This window comes from Vanellus vanellus (assembly GCF_965231255.1).
Source record: "Vanellus vanellus genome assembly, chromosome: 19".
In the NCBI taxonomy this organism is placed as follows: domain Eukaryota; kingdom Metazoa; phylum Chordata; class Aves; order Charadriiformes; family Charadriidae; genus Vanellus; species Vanellus vanellus.
In genome coordinates, this window is record NC_138924.1 from 8,051,803 (window position 1) to 8,077,345 (window position 25,543).

General features: G+C 38.9%; 1 protein-coding gene across 1 annotated transcript; it reads right to left on the reverse strand.

Annotated features, from left to right (window-relative positions):
- Positions 1-2,786: 2,786 nt before the first annotated feature.
- On the reverse strand, positions 2,787-24,900 carry SLC6A4 (solute carrier family 6 member 4). Its single transcript, XM_082493254.1, has 14 exons — positions 24,618-24,900; positions 16,355-16,974; positions 15,487-15,621; positions 14,468-14,687; positions 13,903-14,041; positions 13,387-13,521; positions 11,418-11,521; positions 10,584-10,711; positions 10,113-10,225; positions 9,189-9,320; positions 7,917-8,016; positions 7,441-7,541; positions 5,225-5,392; positions 2,787-4,473 (listed from the first exon to the last, which is right to left on the reverse strand). The coding sequence occupies exons 2-14, from the start codon at positions 16,815-16,817 to the stop codon at positions 4,399-4,401; spliced, it is 2,013 nt and encodes a 670-aa protein (XP_082349380.1). The 5' UTR covers positions 16,818-16,974; positions 24,618-24,900; the 3' UTR covers positions 2,787-4,398.
- Positions 24,901-25,543: the final 643 nt, after the last annotated feature.

Below are 25,543 nucleotides of genomic sequence, written 5' to 3' on the forward strand. Positions count from 1 at the left end.
CTTGGTATGTAGGATATCTGAGAGTGGTTGTAGTTCTCAGAATACTTTTTTGACACTCTTCACAGTGGTTTCTTTCACTTTATTTTGTGATTTATCACTTTTATGCTACAGGAAGATGAATTAAGGTAAAAAAAAAAAGGTTTTGAGATTGATGTTTCTCCAATATTTTGTTCAGCGAACTTAGTAATGAGGCACAACGTGAGTAAAATTAAATGCCAAGCCTCCCAGTTTACAAAGACTTGAAATTGAATGAGTTTTATATGTAAGCTAATTGAGTATCTAAGCACTTAGTCCAGGTGTGGATCAGTTTGGTTTTGCTGTTCTGTGTAAACAAATGTAATGTGTGTTGGTTCTTCTGTTGTAATAGAATGAAAGAGTATTTAGCATTGGCCAAGGTTCAAACACTAAAGGAAATCCTCTGCTTTTTTGTCAAAGAGGTCTTGTTGGTATAGTAAACTGGACTAGACACTCTGCTTTTTCTTGGAACTGAGTTTTATCTTTGCTCTTCCCATAAGAGAGAGGCACAAGAGATGTCTACAGATGGATTATGAATATTAAATTTATTACAATAACAGTTTACAGTACAAGGCACATACTGATGACTTACAATCAGCTTGCAACACTTGTAACTAAACAGCTGCATAAATTAATACAGGTGCATCATGTACAAGTTGGAGGGAATACTTAGTTCTGTACAGCTAAAACTCCAGTTTTTCTCTTTACTTAAAAGGCAAACATGGTCCTAACGTACCAGTTTCATAAATTCCTTTTCACTGTTCAGAATAGAGGTTAGGATATACTTGTGTGATAGATAAGCGGGAGGTGAGCTGAAGAGAAGGAATTTGTTTGCCTGAAAACACTTTTCATTGCAGTGCAGCCCATTTGGTATCAGTATAACTAGGTTTTGTACAAAAACAGAGTTTAATGTATGGCTACTTGTTGAGCTACCTGATAAATAAGAGTTTCTCTAAATGTTTACAGATGGATATGTAAAAGGAAGAAAAAAGAATCGATTAAAAGAAGTGAAATAAATTTCTTAATATTTCAACCACAGCTAAATAGAGGTACTAAAAAAATGAATTTATAAGATTTAGAAAACTTCAAACCACTGTGCCATATAACAACAACAAAAAAATAAAATGGGAACTAAACTGCCTTGCAATTTCAGCTTTTATGGAATGAAAACATGGATGTATTTTATCTTTGCATTATTCAGGAAAAGAAAAGCCTTTTTAAAGGGGTTTCCTTGCCCACTGTTCCCATAAAGACCTTAGACTGGATTATCCTGATGAAAAGAGAGCAAAGATCTAACATCACTAGTGATCTTCTGGACTGCCTGTTTCTAAAAATATTTTTCCCGTGACTTTGCATGTCTACATTGCTTTTTGTATTTTCAAGTGATTTAAAAAACTTTCACCTCTCTCAGTACATCTGTACTCAGAGTGCATTATTCTCATTTTTCAACTGAGAAATTCAAACGGAGAGACCTTGCCCTATTTTCCACTGTGGCTGTTGCAGGGCTTGTGTTAATATCAGGGCTTCTTGGCTGACCTTTAATCCACTAGAAATCAGCGGCGTTTCTTGGGAAGTTGCTCAGCCTTCTGTGCTGAAACCACCCAGAGAGACAATGTCTGTCGTATATTAGGGTCTTAAAAAATACAAATTAAAGATGCATCTTTTGCTATTTCAAATGCTCTTATAAAAGATTAACATCAATAGTATTGCACACTAAATAGCAGTGATTCCTGCAATTATTACTCAGCAAATTATTCCATTAGAAGTAATGTTCCCAGTTTCAGTTTCTTTGCAAGGTCTGAAAGAGAAACTTGGGCTTTGATACAGATAATGCTCATATTTAACTCAACCATTTCTGTCCCCACCTTCACTCTTTCTAATAAAAGGCAGCAGAATATCTGTTTAAAAAGACTTTTACAAGTGGGTATATGTAAATGACCAAAAATCAGAACTGTAAGTTTTGGGTTGTTTTGGGGGGAGGGTCGTTTTTTTGGTTTGGCTTTGTTTTTTAATGAGCCTAGTATGAAATAGTATCAAGTCTGGAAAAAAAAACGCGTAAGATTTATCTATTTAAATACTTATCCATTTAGGAGGAAAAATACCCAGCATTAGTTGAACACCAGTCTGGAGAATGGAGAAGCTGGGTAGGGTTTTCTTTATTTCCCACATTTGATATTAGATACATATGAATACCTCATTCATCTTACATTGACATTCCATATGTATTTTTTCAATTAATGAATTGATAACAGAAAATTTTATTCTTTAAAAAAAGAAATCAGTAATTTTCTGATTGGTAACTTAATAACTAAATGGCTTTTCAATATTAAAAGAATTCCCAGACTGTTCTTTTCCTCACGATGAAGCCAATTTTGGAAGTAGTTTTCAAATACACTTAAGGGCTAAACTACAAAACTATTTCTTAGGAGTAACTGTTCAGTAAGACAGATTTATTATGTTTTTTTCTGGTGGCAATGAAAGAACATACTCCCTTTTTAAAAATAGTTTAGAAGTCTTTTGTTTGTAGTTCTGAAAGAACAGTCCTTGTCCCTTTAAGTTATTTCCTTATTGGGAGTTGGGCTTCAGACCTAAAGTTAAGTGAACTCAAGTCAATAGCTGAAGCGTAAGAGGCCTTCCTCCAGGAGGTGTCTGCACACCTACGGGAGAAAAACCTCGGCAGAAGTGATGAAAATCTTTTCAGAAAGCAAACACACCATCACTGCTTTCCTCTAATATGGGAAGTTCTTTATACCGATGTAAACTCTTCAATAGGTTTCTTAATGGCTGCTGCTATGAATGTATCTGTAATCTTGTTAATTTTAGCAGTACGTTACCTAAGTGGACCATGAGATACAAAAGAGACTTTTATCCTCTATTTTATTTTACTTTTGTTATAATCTATGTGGTAGAGTACAAATACAATGTAAGTTTTTACATAAGTGATGCCTACTTAGGTTTATCTAAACTTTCATGTAACTGCGGCAAAACCGTTGTCCTCCAACTGACTTGGCAATTGCAGTCAGTCTGAGGGGCAGGGACATTTGGAGAACGTGTGTATGCATATAATAAAGAGATTAGTATGTGCAGGGAAGTTAATTTGTATATCGGTGCCTTGGAATTTAATATAATTAGTTGTGATGAGAATCAGTCCTGCTGAACTCTACTCAACTTCTTGTTTAAAAAAAATCCCTTCCTTCCAATGTGTTCGCATTAGAATATGAGCTAATAAATCTTAAAAAGTAGGCTTGTGTAGTTTTTAAAATGTACTTTCGTCAGCCAGCCAAAAGGATTATTCTAAACTTTAGTTCTGTACTAGGAAAGAATAGAAAAAGCCACAGGCTCCAGCAAATTTTAGATGTGAAACTGAACTAAAAAAAAAAAATAAAGCAGAGAAGTAGATCTTTGAGATTCCACTTTTTGGCATCGGAACACAAAAAAAATTCATTGTTGGTCTGTAATTTCTTTGGGTATAAGTGATAGGTCTGTCAGGACAACGATTTTGTGAATATCTAGCTTAGTTATGGAAATAGTGTAATACGTGCTAGCAACTTAGGTACTTGTCAGGTAACCCATGATGAGGTTTTGTGGCTTGATTGGGTCTAAAGGAAAGTAAAGCCTACAACATTACAAACAATGGTTTTGTAATATTTTTTATGCAAGAAACAATAGAAACTGTTACCATCTACAAAATGCAGGAAATGAAAAGGAGGATAATGCTACCAGGTATGCGTGCTAATGTATGCAGAACCATACACAGTGCTGCTCGGGATTGTTTCCTCTTCCTTTCTCTACTCCACTATAAACCTAGGGATTGAAGAAGTTACTATCTTTTTTTTTCTAGTTTATAAAACCCTGTGTTACTTGAGTAATGTATGGCTATCGAAAATATTTTTGTATTTCTCAATGTAGTTTAAGCAATTAGAACCTTAGAAGCGAATACGACATTGCCCAGTACGAACGATCACATTGAGGAAGATACAGGAGTACTGCCACAGACTTGGGATTCTACACCTAATCCTACCTGCCGGTACTCGTCCTACAGCGGCTTATGGAATCACGCACACTTTCAAACAGCCCCAGTGCCCACCCATGGCATAGTGGTGTTCTCATGCACACAGACATCCTCGTGTTTCCAGAATGAGTTAGTTCTCAGTCAGTTCAGTCTGGTTAGAAGTGCACAGTAGATTTCATTGAATTGCTTGGATAAATGTGCTGGAGGCATCGTGTTGCCAAATGCCCATTGTCAGTGATGCAGCCTCCGCAGAAAACTCCTCTGTTTGTTGTCTCAGCTGGAAACGTAATTCTTTGGGGGGGGAGGGGGGGAGAGTATGGGGAAAGCTACATTTTATGCTCTCCCTCTCTCCTTGCAGAAAACAGGTTAGCTTATACTGCATTCATGCGGATGTCTCCAAAAGGAATTTCTGTAGCTGTTTCTGGAGTAATGCTTTTCAGAATACGCTGTTGGAAAGAAATCAGTATTGGAAGTTAATTTTAGAGGTAATACATAACATGACAGTCATTTGGAAAGAGATTTATAATAAAAATATGACTTCGGTTTGAGTTATAACTCTTGAACTATGACACAAGGATATTTCGGGCTTCTGTTATCTCAGCACTGAGAAGGCATAAGGTGCTACAGAAGTGCACGGTGTTACTTTTTGTTTGTAATGTAGAATTTGAATCAAAGTTTGACAGATGTTGTACTAATGCATTAGGACTTTGCAGTTTACTTGGATACCCTGAGCCGACTAAACATATTCTTTCTGAACTGGTATTTACATGAACTATCAAGAAATCGCCAAAAATGTCCCCACAGGCTGCCACAGATTTATGGCAGAGAAATCTTAACTGTGGGAGAGAAAAAGAAACTTGTTCTTACGGATATACCCAAGGGAACTAATCTTTCACTGCCTCATTCATGTGATACTCTCGTGTGATTTCTAGGAAAAACCTCCAGTTCACCAGAGCTTAAAAAAAATTACTTCATTTAATATTTTCTATTTTATATCAGCGGCCTCAGTAAGACCTGGGGAGATTTGTGACTCACTCAGAATGGGAAGAAGACAATGAGCTATCAGCTGGCTAAGAACAGAACAGCAGTAATCCTCAAGTCCCAGATCATCAGACCCTAGAAAAATCTACACAAAATGTTTATAGGAATCACTTCCTTCCTAACAGTCAAATAGAAGCAACAGAGCATCATGGATACCTCCTTAAGTGTTCCTGGAGTGATAATCAACCGATAAACCATGTAGATTGGAATACAGATGACAGAAGAGGTTCCTATGCAATAACCCACTACTGTGGTCCAGTAGGGATAATTATAATCAAAAAGCCGTAGCTCAGGAGGGTTGGACAGAAAACTGCAAGTGACAAACTGGAAGAGAAAAGAGAGAAGCATAAATACATGGATTTTGATGGCACACACTTAATTTAGGGAATTCTGTGTCCCAACGTAGCATTGAACTAAAAAAAAAAAAAATTAGTAGGACTCAAGAGCGGTTAAACATATGTTGATACTGAAAAAATCCTAAATGACTTTAGCGTAGATTAAAAAAAAAAAAAAACCACAACAAAACAAACAAACAAACAAAACCACAAGGAAAAAAACCCAAACCCACAAAAACCAAAGAACCCCTCCAAACCACTTTTGAATATCCAGACTTTCCTTCAGGAAGTTTCAAAGAGCTCAGGTGCTTTAGGGTGTAGCCCAAGCAGTAGCTGAAAGGAACTAGGTAAAAATTCTCATATGGGTTGCTTATTCCATAAATACACGTGGTGGCATTTCTTCCCTAAGCAGCATTAGAAGGAAAATTCAGGACCACACTTGTACATTTAAAGGAAAAAAAGATGGCAGAAGCACAAAATCAGATTGATTGATACCAGTGTGCAGAATTTCATCCAGTTACCCTTGTATTGAGCCCTATAACTCGATTCCAGCTACAGCATCCCTCCCAGAAAGGCATCATCTTAATTTTAAGCCACCAGAAATGGAAAGTGCACAGTTTCCCTTAGCTACTTGTCCCATATTTAATCACGATCACTGTCAGTTCTGCTTTGTCTCAGTTTAACTCGCAGCTGCTGTGGTGGTGGTTTATGCTGGTCTTTATTGGGTTGTAGACCTTTTAATACTCTTTCAAATGCTGTTAAAGAACTTACCTGTGGCAATCACATCAGCTTTCAGTTTTCTCTGTGATAAGCTATGCAGATTCTGCTTTTTTCACTGTTACTTATTTTCTACGTATTTTATCTTTTCTGTGATATTTTTCCATAGCATTTCAGTTCTTCAGTAACTTTTACTAATGTTATTACTACTTTGGATATAGTATTCTGGCGTCAGCTCAATTGATGCTGCTAGATCAGCATTTCCTTCATGACTGAAAAATTTCTTGTGAAACAACAAATACTTTTAGTTGAATATTACAGGAATAATATTTGTGACTGTCCTTGGAAGGATCTCTGACTCCGTTTTTTCCAGAATATCATCAGAAGATCAGGATTACCAGCAAAATTTCCTTACAGAAATGACATACTACTGTCTGTGCTTTCCTTATTTCAGTTTAGTTTCTACAGAGAATACAAATAGCTCTGCCTAGTAACCACATCACCAGGGCTCTGTTCCTCTCTCTTTATTTTGCTGTTCTAGGATCACAAAGAGGAACAGTAGTATAAAAGTTATTTGTGTGTCACCCTTTTATTTATAGCCTTTTCTTCCCCTCTTTTTATTGCGGTAATCAAATGAGAATCTGTTAATTATGCATCGATAATTGCAAGAGTTTTGAATCCACTCTGTAGGTCTTAAATCTGCATTCTGTGCTTCATGAACTCTGTCTTGACCTGCTCTGCTCCCGCTAAGGCTAGTAACAATAATAGATAGCGTGAACTCATTTTGTATCAGGAAATGAACACTTTATGTTAAAATGTTATCAATAATACTGCCAAGTCAAACATTGGGACAGTATTTCCAATTCTGAATTATAGATTTATAAAGGTTGCAATTAACTGCTGTAAATTTTAAGTGGAATATTCTAAAGTTGTCAGTCAGTGGTTGCTGAGACAGTATATTTACTTATCTTGGCTTTCTTCCCCAGACAGTATGTTTCATCATCTTTTACTGCTTTAGTTTGCGAGGTAAATATAAAACAACAAAACAAAGTAACTTTGTTCAGCAGAGGGAAGGAGGGGAGTTACTCAGAACCCAGTCTTATTTATCTAGCTCATCTACAAAAATCCTTAAAATAGTGATTTAGTAACAAGACCTTGCAGCATTGTATTGGATTTTTCACTAATTGAGCCTTTTTGGTTTAACAAGAGTTGTTACTAAAGAACTTCACAAGAAATTTCTACATTGGAACTCCAAAGGAGCTGCACTGTTCAATGGTAATTTTCTTGAGCTGGAAAGAGAAAGCTGTAAAGAAAGCTCACCAGAAGGAAGATGGGACTAATTGCTACCCAGCAAACTCGCCAGTACCAGCCTGGGGTAAAGCCTAGCATTTCCTTCACATCGTTGCAAAACTGGGTGATGCCTGTGGAGACAAGTGGGAGGAGACTGGTGACACCAGGTACAAGTTTTTCATAAGTAGATGCACAGCATTTTGTACGTACAGCAAATAATTCAGAATCCATCACGAAAGACTGTTTTGTGCCTATAACTCTTAACTATATTAAATCCTTGATCCTTAATTATTCTGAATTATTCTATATAATATATACTATATTTCTGTCAGAGAACAATTAATAATAATTCCCATGGAGTTGGTAATCGGTGAGTTTGCAAAAAGGTTTTGTAAACTTTTTCCGGAGACATCAGTGACCTTGTCTGCAGAAACAGAGGAAATGCTGCGCTGCAGAAGCTCAGGAATTTGGGTTAGCATTGTTTGTCGGCGTGGCAGTAGACGTACCATAGAACCAGGCCACAGCAACTGCTTCCAGAAACACAACAGTTAGGACGGCTGGACCTGTGGCATATTCTTCAAACAGCTTTACCACATAGGCGCCTCCCTAGAAAAGAGATCATATTCTCAGTGAACCAAAGATCCAGTGACAGAAATCCTGTAATGCTGTTGTTTATTATTGCCTTCATCTGGACCAGAGCATTCACAGATGAATTGTCATTCAGTCAACTGAATTGTCATTGAATGAACGGTCATTCAGTCCGTTCTGTCGCTTTGTGGCTCTTCCTGCCGCTGAGATCCTTCAGCGTGCTGCTGACCTGCTCGCTCTCTGTACACATATTTCACCAGTGGGGCTGCCATGCAGAAAAGCTAAAAGTGAATCTGCTGGCAGTTCTAGCTGGATTTTAACGAACAAATGAGATTTGGTGGGGATTGATGGGATGGCTTTTTGCATGCCTTCTTTGATAGCATCTTCTTTCTCCAACCTGAGTCATAACTGAGCAGGAAACAAACAGGGTGTTACTCTTCTTTTTTCCCGTTTGGGATCTAGAATCATGAAGGAGGAGAGCATTGTGTCTCAGAGAGCAACTACGTCTCCTTTTACAGCAAATGCTTTAAATAAGAAGGAAGTTGCACATAAGTGAGCAAGTGGAGTAAAACATGACAGGAAAGCCAAGTATTTTTTACTTGTCCCTTATGATCATTACACTCATTACTCAAAATGTTGCTTATTGTGAAAATGAAATCCCACAAGCCCCACAGGGACTATTTGGTGTGACTGATTGTGATTTCTGGCCTGATTTGATGAGGAAGATCCAGGAAATGTATTGCTAGAAATTTTTGGAGAACAGCAACAGTCAATTACAGATCATTTTTTTATAATTCTTTTTTAAATTCAAAATACATTTCAAACCTTGGGAAAATTAAAATAACAATTCATATTATTTTTAAACGTGGAGCTTTTGAGAACAAGTAAACCACGTACAAAATCTGTAAGGTTGCTTACTGATTCAGCAGTTGGAGCAACGGCTGTGTCATTTATGATGTGTAGCACATTAGAGTTTTGCTGTATTGGAATAAGATAAATTTTCAACACATTTCCTAGTGAGAAACACTGTTCACTTTCATTCCAAATACAGATTTCTAATGCATAAAGAAAACAGCCTGGAGATTTAATATGATTTCTTGAAATTCTCTTCAAAAAATAATATCCTCTCCAAGATATCATTTGCAGGAAACTGCCAGTAAGGAAAGCTGAGGAATGGGTAAAATACTTACAAATGTCAGGGTTGCTAATGACCCCAAAAAGCAAACGATGGTCAGACCAAGGACAAACAATTCCCTGCGTTTGCTCCAGACATGGGGGAATTCATCCAGTACTCCAGTAATCACTCCCTCCAGTCCTGCAAACTGAAAAGCATGGAAAAATCACTGGAAAATAGAGGGCAGTTTTACCTGCTTTAAAGTATGTTTCAGTGCTTAAAGGAGCTTCAAAACATTGAACACTGATGCTTTATTCTGCCTGTAGAGTTGGTGTGACTCTTGTTTACAGTCTTTCTTCTGAACTTTTAAACTTTATAAGGTGGGAATTTATTCTTCACGTATTTGTAGGAAGTGCCTGTCATCCCGAGGAAGTACTGTATTACAAGCAGCAGGATGCCAGTACGTCGTAGGTGGCTCAGTAGCACCAAGATTGTGAAATCAGCTGAGTTTAGCCTTCCTGGAAGGAGCTGGTTCTCGATCTGTAAAAACAGGCTCTCATGGCAAGTTTTTAGAACATCTCCTTTTCGCAGTGCTGTTGAGAAGGCTACCTCCAGTTCCCACCTTTTAAAAGCAATTAGTGTGAAAAAAATCCAGAATTCAGTAATAGCTTTGTAAGTTTACAAGTACAAGAGAGCAAGAGCCTGGAAGACTCTATTCAACCAGGAGCTGATGAATCAAGTGGTTTGGTTGTGTTTCCAGGTCTGTTACTAATTGTCACAGTATGACGCTGACAAATAAGTTAATTTTATTTAGGCCTATGTAGGTCAAAATTGGAACACTAGTTGCTGTCTTACAGAAGACACATGGAGATGCCAGTGCAGCTTTAAACCCTTTAGTGGTAGTGTGGTATCTGTAATTCTGTTTCTTCCGATGTTTGTGAGGGTAAGGCCATACACCAAATATCGGAGAGGGCCGCTGTCTCACATACTGTCTACTCACCGTGCTGTCTAATCCCAACGTGAGCAACATCAGGAAAAAGATGATGGCAAAGAAAGTGGAAGCAGGCATGTTTGCAATGGCCTCAGCGTACGTGATGAAGAGAAGGCTGGGTCCTGATAGGAGAACGGAGAATTAGGGATAATTGTTAGCGCAGGACTGCTGCGAGGAGGACAGGCTGGTGCCCTGTTGTCTTCCAGGGGAAAACTCCCTTGAGGCTGTTTTGCAGTGTGCAGTTACCACCACATCTGTGAAGCTGCATGCAATAGGACTTCTATATGCTGTCTTTATGGAATAATTTTTTTAGCTGTACTGCATATTCTTAAAAGTGCCCTTATCATAAAGTAAATCAATATCCTGAATTATATACTAAATATTTTGCCTAATTTGGGCTGTTCTCAATCTAGAAGATAATATACAAATATATTCTATTGTAGAAGCAGTTTGAGGGATGTGTACAAAAAGTTAGCCTACCTGTATCTTTGGCAACTTCTGATACATCTTCATTCCTCATCTCAGCCATATATCCCAGCACAGTGAAAATGACGAATCCAGACACAAAACTAGTCACACAGTTCACGGTACTGGTAACCAGAGCATCTCTGCAACAGAAGACCTAACTCATATCAGGGAATCAGCATCTGCTGGAAAGGATAGTTTGCTACCAGATGGAGTGAGTTACTGATCTCGGTAGACTCCTACAAAAACTAGGGTAACACAATGAAAAGAACAAGCAGAAGATTTGAAACAAAAACAAAAACAAAAACAAAACCCACGACTACTTTTTCTTCTTCAGCGTCAAACAGATGCTGTAACATTAGTCTGACACTGTGTTGAATGCTGGCTATACACTGGTGTTTTTACAAAAATTTGAATTGCTATAGGAATAGTAAAGAATTGAAAATTTTCTTTTACAAGTTATAAATAGATTTTTTTTTAAGATAACAAGGGAACAACTATAAATCGCCTTTCAGCTCAAGACTTTAAAGTCATTTCCTAACTGACTGCTGAGATTAAATAATTATAATGCGATTGTTTGGCAGGGGTTTAGTCCATTTTGTTGTGGCAGGTTTCTACATCTTAGACTCCGTGCTGTAATTGGTAGGTAGTATCTCTCTTTAGGATAGGCACAACGGAGAAGAAATAGTTTAGATTGCAGGTTCTTTCGATAAGGAGTTTTGTTGTGTTACAGTTCTGTACACAGGTCAGACAATTCAGTGCCTTTCACCAGCACTGTGTTTCTTTTTTGTAAATACCCATGGTTACTTTTTAAAATCAGTTTTATGTATAGAATAAGGTAGAACTCACTGGTAGCAGTTGTTGTGGAATTTGTTGTAGCTGGCATAAGCCAATAGGACCCCAAAACCTGGACCAAGGGAGAAAAAAATCTGAGCTGCTGCATCCACCCAAACCTGAAAAATATTGAAGATCATGAAGAAATGACATGAAACATATCAAATGAGTTTGTCATACTCAGAATATCATGTAGCCCTACAAAACCATGTTTGACTAGTCTGCCTACATTCTAGTCCTAGTCTAACAAAATTTTGTTGAGACCATGTTGAAATATGAATATTTATTGTAGATCCATGAGAGTTGTAAATATCCACTATAATTTTAGTGCTTATGCTGTGCTTATTGTATCTCTTTACACTATTGTAAGTACTCACTGGCAGTTTCACTTCTGACAGCATCTTAGATTAATTCACAGTGATTTGCCTGTAATCAGTTTAACACAACTTTTGTTATGTGTAGAGAGCGTTCTATCCATGATTTTGCAGTGGCCCATCTTCCTCCAAACTATGGTGCTATGGAATAGTCCTGTTTGGCTGTGTGTACTCCCGGCTAAGTAGTAGATGATTGTGGCTCAGATTTTTCCTAGACTTAATGGAAACACATGACAGTGTGAATGCAGTTCTAGTCCTTAGGACTCAATTCAGCTTTGTTGTAGCCATGACAGATGCAAGTGTGATGATCTTGTTATGAAAAGCCTGTTGTACTTGAAAAGTGGCCACAGCCTTAATGAGTAGTGTTCCTAAAGTACAATATCAGTTCTCTTTCTGAAGGTGAAAGTCCTCATTCATTTATCCTCTTTTGATTGAAACATGGAGTTCATTGCAACTCATTTCTAATATTCTCTTCCATCGTGTGAGGCCATCCTGTATCATCCACAGAGAGAGCTCTGTCATCGTCCAGCACGCAGATTGTAATCTGCTGTCCTCACTTCAGATACATCCAATACAATATCAATGCCCTTTATTGCTTTTTCAGAAGATGTGGTCCCTTATTGGAGATGCTGCTTTATCAGAGACTGGTGTCTTTTCATTTCCTCTTAATTCAAAACTCTCCATATCAGCTGGGCAGCAGAGACTTGCAAACATTAGAATTTTTAATCTTTGTATTTGTAGTATTTATTGCTTTGGGGTTTTTCCATCACCCTCCTCACTAGACACTTCCATAGTAAAGTAAGTGCAGCCTTGAGCCTGATGGATTACTTTTGTCATCCATAGAGTTCAAAGCTGAATCGTTGGGGTTTGTTGGTTAGCTCGGTCTTGTCCTCATTCCTCCTTTCTTTGCAAATCCTGATGGTGTGCACAAGCTTAACTGATCTATTCCTTCTCCACATGCACTTGCATGCATTCCTGAGTCGTGTTTTAGTTGGTGGCTACAGACACTCTCCTTGGGTTTATCTGCCAAAGCTTGTCACAGGATGGAGATCTGAAGTTTCAACTCTGGTAACCTGCACTATTTAAATATGTGCACCTGTGGACACCATTGGGCTGTGGGAAAGCCTGCCCAAAGTGTGTGATGATCCATCCCCTTCCAGCCAAAAAAATCTGCAGTTGAACCAGTTGTTAGGGCTTAGTAAATGTAGTTTGCTCAGTGTGACTCTCATAGATAAGGATTTTGTTGCAGCGTAGCAGCAATCATAGCTTCTCACTCAATGCCAGGCTGTTCACCATTTTCCTGGCAAAAAATTATTTGGTCACTCATTTTCTTTCTAATCATATCACTAATTCTATTCAACCACTGTATGGGAACCCTGCTATTAGTTCAACCTAAATTGATGGTGGACTTTAATGTTTAAAAAAAATCTTTATCATTATGGAAATAGCATGACTCTTTAAACAAGAGCATGAAGTCAGACTTTTAAGTCCATGCTAAGACATCTGTTTAATCATGCTCTGTGCTGAAAGTAGACATTGAAGAATATACATGCTGATATATATGCTGATAGGCTAAAAGCAAGTGGCTACCCTTTTATAATGTTTTTTACCTCAGTGGCCAAGAGTTTCTGCCAGTCAGGTTTCAAGTAGTAGAGGACACCTCTCCAGGCGCCAGGCAAAGTTGCACCTCTCACTAGCAGGATGAAGAGTATGATGTAAGGGAATGTGGCAGTCACCCATACCACCTGTGAGGGAAAATGGTACGATAGCATTTACCACAGGTAGAAAGTTAACAGGTGATAATAAGAATGAGTTAAGTAAACGATAACTCTTAGCATTTATAACATCCTCATGTGAACTTCTGAGAAGGTCTGTAAACAGGCAGTTTGCACACTTTCTTTTGGCAGGGTTGTTCTTGTCTAGGGAACAGTGGCATAACTTACTGTTCTTATATGTTACTTGGGTAACAGTAGCAGTCACTCTGCACTAAGTGCTTCCCAAATACACGAGCCTCTAATCCCTGTCATGAAGACAGCCAGATAATTCTCTGTCAAGTTAATCGGCTCTTTTAGAACTTCTGCTAGACTATACTGTACCAAGTTGATTTGTCTTGCTTTTGCATTCACCTTGCCAGATGTTTTGACCCCTTTCCAGATGCTGAAGTATACAATGGTGAAGATTAACAATAAACAGAGAGTCAATTGCCAGCTAATGCCCCCCAGGTCATCCAGCCCATTGGACCTGTGCACCTGTAGAACTTGGCGGCTGAAAGAGGAAAGAAAAACACAGTATAGATTTTTTTTTTTAATAAATACTTATGTTAAGTATGCTTTGAACAGTCCCATACTGTGGTCTGAGCACTACAAGTAGTCCTGAGTCTTTGATAAGTAGCCTTCAGAATCATGTTATTTTGGATTATTTTTTTTTTAGGTAACAGCTTGATACTAACAGTACATCGGTGATGACAAAGGATAAGTGATGATAGCTGACAGTGATTGGGAACCTCTGTTCTAAAATATAGAATACCCTCCCATCCACCCTAAGCTTACATTTACCTACAAGTATTCAGTTATTTGAATAGTGCAGAAGAGGGGCCCGTTAATTAACAGCCCTGCTCCCCCTCCAAAGAAAAGCTCGCTACGTGTTCCACCGTTCTGGCTAGTATTACTGTCCTCACTTACATGCACTTACGTATAAAATTCTTCTGCAGGAGAGATGGAGTGCAGGGACCAGCTGACGTTGTCCTTGCTGAAGTAGTTAGTGCAGTTGCCTGTGTTCCAAGCGTTTGTGCAGCTGGTCCACGGCAGCTCCGCCGTGAAGGAGGATACGAGGTAGTAAAAGGCCCAAGCCATGATGGTGTTGTAGTAAGAGGCTACGTAAAGATCTATTATACAGATGGCAAAGCCAATTCCTAGTAAGGCGGGAAATAATTACGTGAAGTGAGTAAGTTTTAGGCCAAAAAAAAGGAAGGAATTGGTTATCACATCAACTACAATTAGTAACCGTCTAAGGCAGCTCTGCAGGAGGCACACATACCCTCTCAAATGTTTACAACACTGGAATTTCTTGTGGCTTCGGAACACTCAGGCTACGATTCCAAAAAAGCATCCTTAATCAAGACAGAACACACTTGTATTTTTTTTCATCTGTTCCTAAATTCCTGGAATTTAGAAATAGGCATCTTGCACTCGCAGTAAATAAAAAAGGCAAGACCAGAGCTGTAAGACTGGGAGCGAGAGTAAACAAGCACATAGAATGGTCCTTCTACGCAAAAAGACTCTGTGGTAGGACAGCAATTGACAGACCAGGCTGAAGATGGGGAATCATTTCTTTGTAATAGAAAGAGTAGATCTTTATCCTTTCCTGGTTTTAATTCTGCCTTGGATTCAGTAATGTTGCATTTACTTTATTAATTATATTTTTTGTTTGATTTTTTTATACTTTCAGGCATGGGACAGAGAAAGTGGGCTGGCTTCTAATCAATTTGAGAGTTGCATGTCATACGTGTATGCAAGAGTACGCCCACACATCTGCAGGTGTACATAAAGTTTTATTAAAGCTTTCTTTGTAAAGCCAAAATCTTGTGTAGAACAAGCCTTACTTTGTTTGATGAGATTTTCTTTTTTTTTTTTTTAAGAAATTTCACCTTTATAGAAAAATCTTCCAGTTATTCAGAAAGTTTCTAGTAATTTTCCATTTCCTTTCTTTACCTTTGAATATAGGACATATTTTTCTCCAAATTGAAATACATCCATTCCTGTGGTACTGTCCTAGTGCTAGTTCCATATAGAAGAGAGGAATCCCTCCAAAGATGGCCATAATTGTGTAAGGAATGAGGAATGCTCCTGCAAGAAAGCAAGCAGATGATTATAACTCTTCATAGGACTTCTCTTCCAACAGTTCCAGCACTCCATAAACAACAGTTCCTTTTATCCCACAGGGAAAATGCATATCCCCTCCCTAGCCAACGTATCACACTGAATTACCATGGAATTTCTTGTAAGAGTAACTACTCAGCAGTGTGAATAAGAAGCAACACTCCGGCCAAACTTCTCACATTTCTGTATCAAATATACATAGGATTCACCAAGACTGTACTGGCTACAGTGGATACAATTGTGAGATGGGTACAGATAAAATAATTCCTTCAGTAAAATGCCTTTGTTACATCAGGGAAACAAAAATCCAAGATCTCCTTGATTAGATTTATATTTTGGCTGATATGTCAGTGAGTCTAAGACCTTGCATTCCTGATGAGTAGGTTTTGACATGTTGGTTCATCTGATTTTAAAATACTCCTTGGGACAGGGATTGAGTGTTTTGGAAGGTGGTTCTGCACCTAACTAGCCCTCAACTTCTAGTTCTACTAATTTTTTAGATCTTCCTAAATAGTTTTTCTTCCATCTTACTGTGTCTAGTTATCGTATCCCAGTATTTAGGTTTTCCAGTCTGCTTGAAAAGTAAGTAATTACCCCTTGGTCATTTGTTATACATGGTATTAAAATAAGCCACTAAATCATCCCTTTATAAGCAAGGAAGTTCAGCATTAAGGAACAGCATACAGAAGTCATCACTGACCTCCTCCGTTTTGATAGCATATATAAGGAAATCTCCACACATTGCCCAGATCCACTGCATATCCAATGACAGAGAGGAGAAAGTCAATTTTTTTACTCCAGGTCTCTCTATCTTCCAGCTCCATCAGCTGCTGCTGGCCTTCTGCTCCGCAGGTGGTAGAAGTGGTGGTTGTAGTGGTGGTTGTGGCTGCGGGGGCGGTGCACTGGGCATCTTCCACCTCTCCCATTCCGTTGCAGGGAACAGAGCTCTGAACCCCTGAATAACCATTTGAGATCTGAGCTGCTTCCCCTTTATCTCCCTGGCTGGGATGGACTTTATTGCCATCCTCCACTAGCCGCAGGGCAGATTTAGGGTTCCTGACCAGAAGTCCGTTCTCTTTACAGTCTTCTCCTTCGTTACAGTCTGAGACATCTTTCTTGGAAGTCAGTGGCTCAGTCTCATTGCTTGTTGCCTTTTTTTCCATTTTGTCCGAGATTGGTTCTGATCACTTGCAGATGGACAGCAGCACAGAGTCGCCTCGCGGCTTGTCTTCTTCCTGCTTTTATTCCCAGTGTATTCCCAGCACTTTTAGAATTCCTCTTCCATATTTAAATCCATCCGATTGAAGGCACAAACACCATCTAAGAAATAAAAAATAGTTTAAAATCCATTACAAGGCTTACTGATGCTGGTAACTTTCAAGTTACAACTGACAGATTCCATGATTAAAATAATTTTGGAGGTAATTAACTATCACAGCATGCAATGTTAATCATTTTGCAGATAATCCATTCAGGATTTTGTACTCATTCAGGAAGGAAGGAAGCAATTGTCCTGTCCTACGGCAGAAGTCGGTGTACCTGGCTTAGAACCTCTCAGGCAGATTTGCTGGACTTTGTGCATTGTTGGATAACTCACACAGGCAGTCACAGTCCTCCTGTCTTCTGGTATCATGTTCTCCCTCTGAACACTGGTTTCACACCCAGGGGGGTTGTGGGACTCCCGGTTTGCAAAAATAAGGGCAGAGCTTAGTGTGGCTTGTATTTTCAGTTTCATAAGTTCATCCCGTGACTTTTACTGGCAATTTCTAGATTCACCCAGTACGACGGGACAATAATTAAACATATATGCAATAACAATGGATATACAAATTACATTTCATGACCACTGTTCTTCAGAAATCCCACAGTGTCTGCTATCTTTAGCAGCAGACCTAGAAGGCTTAAACAAAAGTTTAGAAAAGTATTTGATTCGTAGTGGTTTTGCATGAACTAACTATGAGGCTGAGTCAACACTAATATCAAGGAAAAAAGCCCAGGGAACTTCAATTTGATTGTTTTGAGTAAGAAGTAACACGTCAGTCTAATGAATGAATCTTGTCCATAGTTTTATTTAACTCCTTTGAGAAATAAAAGCATCTTTCATTCAGTTTGGATCTGATAACACTGTGGTTCCAGCCCTGGGAAGGGTGGTGGGCACTACTCCTGTGCTACTGTCCACTGCCAGCAAAAAAAAACAGGCACTGGGAGAATCCCTGGCTTTACCTGCTCTCTTCATATACACTAGAAGCATAATCTAGAGGAAATAAACCATCCCGGAATAAAGAAAAAGTATAAAACAATTAACTTTTCCTTCAGAACAAAAATATCAGAAAAAGAATTGTGATTGAGTGGGTCATGTTTTGTTTTCTGCTCGTTTGTTCAGGTAATGCTCAGCTGCTTTACTCAACAAAATCTTGAAATAGGAGCTGATCCTCTGTGCTGTAAATTCCCTGGGGTATTAACCTTGCTTTATAGCTAGCAAAGTATTACACAATCTACACGATGCCACCACAGATTACGTTATTATAATTACATCGAATTTTTCCTTTTCAAAGCATTTACCCACAGTAAATACCATTGTCACATCCTAGCAGAAGAATAAGCATTATTTCACTTTTAACTGTTGCAAAAACTAAAGCAGAGAGGGAATATTGTTTGCTCATTGCTAGAATTTGTTCATTGCCAGAGCTATTAAAAGTCAAGTTTTTCCCATCTTGTCTTTCCTTGTGCAAAGACTGTTAAATCTCTCCCTAAACATTTATCAGTGCAAGCAGAAAGAGAAGGAAAGTTATCAAGCTGCAGAGCACACAGGAGGATGTTCTTGAGATAAGTCTCTGGAAGGTGTTGTTTATAACTTTCAGAAATCTCTACTTCTTCAAGCTTACATTCTGTCTTTACCCAGATAATGTTCTTTTCGTCATATAGCAAACAGTGCATCCTTAACGCTGAATTCTTGCAAGAGCAGTACTTTGCTACCATTAGTTAATCATCCACAAAGACCAAAACGTCTTCAGAATTCCAGAGAAAAATACTACAGCAAAGAACAGGAGTTTCTGGTTTACCTGCAAGACTATAAAAACTGAGTGTCTTTGGAGTCCGAAACCTTCCAAATGTCCCAAAAGACCTTATGTAGACGAAAACAGTCCTGCCACCACTGGTGGCAACATAAAAATCCCAGGAGAGGCCACAGCCAATCTCCCCCTTGTATAGAGCGTGTTAAATATAAGGTAGGAATATGGAAAAGTAACCTGAGCCCTTCTGGACTTTACACCTCTTACTCATAAATGGGAAAGCAGTAAAGGATGTTGATTTAACTGCATTATCTCGTGAGACTGAATTTTCCATACCTGAGACTTAAACACTTACTGTATTTGTAAAACATTTCTGCACATAGATACTTCTTGGCACTCTCTTTGCTGAGGAGAGGTCATTGAATGTATTGTTGATTTCCCAGATCTGTGACAATCAAGATAGTTGTTTTATCCAGATCTAAGCTCCTTCTGGTCTTTTGCCGACCACAGGAAAGAAATATCCCATTATTTGAAATATTTTTTTAGAATTTTCAGTAGTGTGAGCCTCAAATATGCAAAATGACTCATGAACTTTCAGCAGCTTCAGCTGGAATTTGAACTATTCCTTTCTGAAGGAATTACAGCTTGTCAGCTACCCTGGGAAATCTCAGAGTGATGGACTCTACAGCTATGCAGTGGTGTTCACAGCGGCACAGTTGGCACACAAAACCAGAACAGTTTCAGAATCAGAAGATTCTGTAAAAGACTCTGGGAAAATGTACTTCTCCCCCCTCCCCTTGTTAAAATTCAAGAAAAAAAATATCTGAAGGAATTGTAACCACTACAAACAGCTGCAGAACTAGAGCTCTTGGGGTTGAGAAGTATGCTGGGACCACTAGGGAGGATATCCTGGGGAAAATTACTCTAATAGTGAAGGATTTTGCCCACCTCAGCCTCCGGTTCATCCCTGTGCGCTGATCTCTCAGTAGGTACAGGTGCGAGAATGACAACAGTGAATGATACAAGAAATGGCAGTTTATTACCTATTTTCAATTTGAACTGTTGCAAAGGTTGCTCTTACATAAATACACATTGGCTTCTTATCACCAACATAATTAGCTACAGAAGAAAAAGAAGAAAAAAAAAGGTGGGGGGGAGAGAGAGATAGCTGTGCCTTCATTTCATTTTGATGTGTGTTTTGTAGATGTGACTTTGCTCCTTTGAGAGGCCCTCAGCCTCTGCACCTTTTCTCTCTCCGGTGGCTCTGAACAGAGGTTATTCTAAAGGGCAGTTTCCATCTCTGCAGTGCTGCGCTGGCCAGGAGCACGTGGAAGGTGCCACGCTGACAGCCCCGTGAGTTGCACTCCTCCTTTCGCAAAGAGTGGCTGAGGAGGAGTGACCCTCGGCTCTGCTCCGCAGAAGCACCCTCTAACAAGCAGCGTGTCCTCCACAGCTATTCCCCGCTTTGCTTGTTTGTTGAAAACGCTAGGATGGATAATTGAGGACATGTGTTTCTAGAGCTTGGCTGGAGCCACCAATGCAGTTCCCATAAGCCAAATGTTAATTAAATTATGATTTTTGGTTACTCCCACACAGAGCTAAACTTGAATCAGCACCGTTGATGTAAAAGCCCTGTATGTCCCTTGATGCACAAAAACAACTCCTTTGCCTCTATCAGAGCAATCCTCAAGGAGCATCCCTGTCCTGGGCTCTGGCTCCTTCCCGAGCAGGGCGCTGCACCAGCGATGTGTCACCGCCTTGTTGATATCTTGAGGCTCGCAGTGACCTCTCGTGGCACTCTGGGAATCCCTTCCCTTTAATGCTCTGCCATGTAGTAAAACAAATCTTTCCAGAACTTTAAAACAAAATTATTTTCCTGATCTTTGTATTTTTTAAAGGAGAAAATGGATTTTTAACATGTCTAGGAGATTGAAACAATTAGGTTGAGGTGTAGCAAATACCAGATGCTTCAAGGACGGCAAATCTCAATGCCTGAGGTCACCTGGAACATACGTTATTTGAGGTGGGGCAGCACCGGCTTCCTGAATTCCTCAGAACAAGAGCTTGTTCAGCCTCACTGTACGTGACTACAGAAGTCATTACTCCTCTCCAAATGATCAAATATGTTTTAATGCGTACGGTTGCAAAATCTGTATATTTGCATGTATTTCACTTCATACAAATTATGTTCTTTTTTCACGTGCTGGTTTTATAAACCAAGGCTTGCTGGACTACCAGCCACTCAGGGCGTTACAGCTGCATTCCTGTAGCAAAGCTCACGTTACCGCTATTGCTCACACTGCTCCTCCGTCTGCCTTACTTCTGTCCACTTACATGCCAGCACTTGCAAAAAATTAAAGTACTTTGAACTCATAAAACAAATTGTCAACCTACGCTGTTGGCAAACAATCAAACATTAAGATAATTTCTCTTAACTCGACCTAAATCTCGCTTTTATCACAAAGTATTTAAGATTGTTAAAATTACGTCGCTGCTTGACTGCATACCGCACCTTGCAACAAAGATGCGGTTCACACAGACAGTTGCATGTAAATGGAAAGAGTCCAAGGAAATTACTCTTATCTAGAAAATCAAGCAAGAAGGTTGTATGACAAGACAGAAATCACGTATCCCACACAGGAAAAGGCTGTGTTGTTTATCTGTAGGTACTGTTCTCACCTCTGAGCCACAATATCAACCAGGACCCTCCGAGAGCCTCATACGTGGGTGTTTCCAGGTATTGGACTGTGATAAATATAGCAGTGAACATTTCTGTTCTTCACTCATATCTCCTCACACAGTCCCAGTCTGTCTTTTTGCACAGGAGGGGAGGTATGTGACCTGCATGTCAGTGAGACCTTGGTAATGTTTATTCCTTTGGACATGCTTTTGTGGGCTAGGGAGTTCCTGTTCAGCAGCGTGTGTGGTGTGAAGGTGTAGAAGCTTCGTATTTTTCCTCTGATTTTGCACAGGCAACCCATTAATCAAAATTATTGCAGGATAGCTCAGATGCTCCCAGACTGTGAGGAGTTGTTAGAAAACAAAAATTTCAGCCAGTTAGGTCTTGAAACTAGATTGCACTAGATTACAATGAATTTTACCTGTTGTTTGTCATAGGTGAGTCAAATTTAGACTTCAAAACTCAAAAAATTAATGCCTTTCGCATTTGAATGTGTTCACATATACTGATTTCATTAAAAAATGAGTACCTAGAATATCCTTTTCTATTACCTTGTTTCCAGTAGGCAAGCTGATAGCAAGTGTGACAGAGCGTATTTCAGATTTCAAAAACTGATATTCATAAATACGTAGTAAGATAACACAGAGCCCCAGCGTTGGTAGGGCTGCTGGTAACCACGGAATCAGCGGTATTAGATGCAAAGCAGATATAAGCTGATATCTAGACCACCCCTCAACAACTGAAAATTGATTTCTTCAGGATTTTTTTTTAAGCTGTGCTTCTCTAGTCTAGTTTAAGAGAATCAAAACTGACTTTTGATAAAGAGTTATCAGAACCCACTGAAATTAATGGGTCCAGTGAATTATTTCCATACATAGCAGGTTTGATCTCAGTGCCGGTGATTTGAAATGTAACTGGATTGGGTACTTCTGCACATCACAATAATATGTGAGCATTTCAGAAGAAACTTGCAGTGTGTAGATGGCAAAATGGGTCCTGTATATGAATATTTGCAGTTCTCCAAGGGCTTGCTCACATTCTTACTAAACCAGAATAGAACTGTACTCAACAAGTAGTTCCACTGAGACAATGACTCTTCTGGGAGAATAAAAGGCTACTTACCAAAGGGAGAATGGCAGAAGTAGCGAGCTGTCTCCAGTTAACCCATGTGTTCCCACATAAGGCTAAATAGAGGTAAGATGTGAAAACAGCGCTTCTGAAAGCAATAGTATTGGGGGACTATAAACCTGTACTGTGAGTTCTATGTCATAATCTTGTCCATGTTTCAGTCTGAAATTAAAAAGTCAGCAGGAAAGAGAGATTTTTACCTTTAAAAATTTGTTGAGAAGACAGACACTGTGTTGTAGTGGGAATGCTGCCAAATTGATGACAGTCATTTAAAGAACCGAGGCGGGGGGGGAAGATGCATTTTATGGCTCGAAAGTGTCCATATGTAGTGCAAGGAAACAGATAAGCTTAGAGGGAACGGTATTATTTTTGTATTCTTCCTCAAATTATTTATATAAACTGGGAGGAAGAGTCATAACACAGCCTATATCACCAAATAAATAGAGCACTGTTCCTTAATATGGCTCTGCACCGACAGATTAATGGGCACAGTGTTTCAAGTAAAAGACTGGTTTGCAGGCTCAAGGCAAAGACCGGCTGCACATATATGCCAGCGTGTGTGTACTTGTGCTGGCAATGCTTTTATCTAAAGAAAGTAAAGAAACAGTCACCATCATTTCTAAATGATGTTTCTTTGAAGGAGACTTTACAGCCCCTTTATTCAGGCTCCAAGTTCTACTTAAGTTCTTTATGAAACACTTATCCCACAGACAGGCTCAAGTATGTTGTGTAAATTCTATAAAATACAGATTGCCAGATCAACAGGGCTTCAAATATACAGTTTTGCAAAGGTGTTAAAATAGTAGCATCAGAAAGCACACCAGGATCCAGAAAGAACATTTTTTTAGGCTCTCAATACTGTTCCTAACAAAAACTCGGTATTTTAAATTTCCCTGGAGGAAAGCAGGAAAGAGCTTAAATGCACTGCACATTTCCATGTCGGGGAATAAGTTAGGGGTTTTATTAAATTCCAGTTTTGGGGCAGTTTTTCTTAATTTGTACAACCATTTGGAATTCAGCACACCCTGTCCAATTAGAAAATAGACCCACAACAGTCATTTGCTATATACCAAGTTTATAAAAAGTACTCTCCAAGAAAATTATGGTCCATTCACTTATCAAAAGCCCCAGAAGAAGAAGCCTGAGTGTGAGACCTTCCCTTGGTAAATGCCTGACAGCTAACAACCCACATTAAAAAAAAAAAAAATCCACAACATTTCCAAGAATCCAAATCCATTAAATGCACGATCCTTTTCTCCCCAGGCTTTCTTAACACATCAAAACATGTTTTCTGGGAGTATTTAGATATTCAGTTATATTGCATTCCTCACTTAAACTTCCACATTGTTTAGCAAACTAACCCAGCAAGCCAGTGGGTTTCAGCAGTAAACATGATTGACTATAAATATATATGTGACATACTCTTCATATTTATTACTTGTAATAAATCTGTCCCATTGAGTTAGATAATTTACTGTGCTGGAACAGTTTACCTTTTAAAGTATAACTTAATATGCTTAATAAAGCTTACTTTACCCTTTTAAAATAAATAACAGTTTGCATTGATTCTTTTTTTCGTCAGATTCTGCTTCTTTCCTTTATTTTTCCTTACAGTTTAATGCTTTTTTTTTTACATTTTAAATAAACCTTACGTTCATGATGCAATTATGTGGACTGCCAAAACTCTAATTTCAGATTGTCGTAACATGTTCTGCCACAGGCATTTGACTCCCAACATCCATAATTGCTGGGCAAGTGCCTGAACAAGACGGAGGAGAACATGCAACATCAGAAAAGCAAGAAAAAGCATTAAAAGTTTTAAAAAAATCAAATCAAACTTTCACCAAGAGTCAGAGTATCAGTTTTTTCTCCCAAAGCTTTCTTAGATGTACATTTCCCCAGTATTTTAGAAATTACTCTAAGACCTTAAAAGTTAATTTAAAATGAAAAATATATTATTCATACTTCAGACTGTCATTAGTGTTTCAGATTTTATAACCACAGTTGAAAGAGGCAATGAGGAGTGAAAGTTAATGAAACTCCAGCATCTGCTTGCTCTGAAGACAGCTGTCCAGGAGTCTGGCTAAATTTCATAAAGTGTAAAGTACTTCTAGCAGCATGTTAAAAACAAAATTCTTAAGTACCTGTCTTTCGGATGGCTTTGAAGCGCTCTCCTTGGAGTTATCCAAGCTCGAGTAACCTTTACCCACATTTACTTCGGAGTCTGGGGAGCTCAGCCTGTGGGCAACTCAGCATCTTGGGGAGGTTTTTGTACACCAGTCCCCCTCACATGGTCTGATTTCCAGATAATCTGCTGCCAAAGAGCTCTTTAAGAATTTTTGCGTCACTTTAGTCAAATAAACTTTATGTTTCACCAGGGCTGCAGCTCGGTTTTCCTCCTAGAGGTGGGTGGCTACATTTGTCTGTTCTGATCAGTTCAGAAGAGCAGGATCCAATGAGGCAGAGTGAGAAGGAGGGAAGCTTTTCTGGTAAGGGAGAGTTTTGCTGGCTGTTATTACAGCTATAAATAACAGGATGGTGATGATGAAGGAGACGACAAACAGGACGGAAGTTTTGAGGGAGTCAGTAAATTATAAGTTTGCAGGTGGGTCTGTAGATTACAGAAAGATAGGAAGGACCGGAACGTTATCACAATAAAAGGGCTTGGAAAAAAATAGTTGCTATTGCTGAACATTTACATTATTTTAATAAAGAAATAAGATTTAGTTTTGTTTTAAAGCATTAAGCACAAATTCTTTAAAAAGCGTTTTGCTGCTCCGGTAAGCTCAACAAGTAATTTCCTTTCTTCCTACTACTCCTCAAAATATCTCACTCAGTCTCTGACACATGCTTTTTCTCCATCCTTTCTCATCCAGGATTTCTTCACTCCTAGACTTTACTATTTGTTTATAAGAAGTCATAAAATACAAGTCAACAAAATAGTGCTGTAGTTTAGGTGGCGGATTTGGGGGGGCGAGGGGGGGGGAGTAGAAAACCAGAATGGGGACAAATAAGAAATTACTAATTGTTAGAGCAACAGCAGTTTCGCTGTAAGTGGTTGCCAGTTTTC

Coding starts and splice junctions, on each gene's coding strand:
- SLC6A4 (XM_082493254.1), bottom strand. CDS start 16,817: ATGGAAAAAAAGGCAACAAGCAATGAGACTGAGCCACTGACTTCCAAG. Junction 14,042..14,467: donor CCTGCAGAAGAATTTTATAC/GTAAGTGCATGT, acceptor TTCCTCTTTCAG/CCGCCAAGTTCTACAGGTGC. Junction 7,542..7,916: donor TGCTGTGGCCTGGTTCTATG/GTACGTCTACTG, acceptor TTGTCTCCACAG/GCATCACCCAGTTTTGCAAC.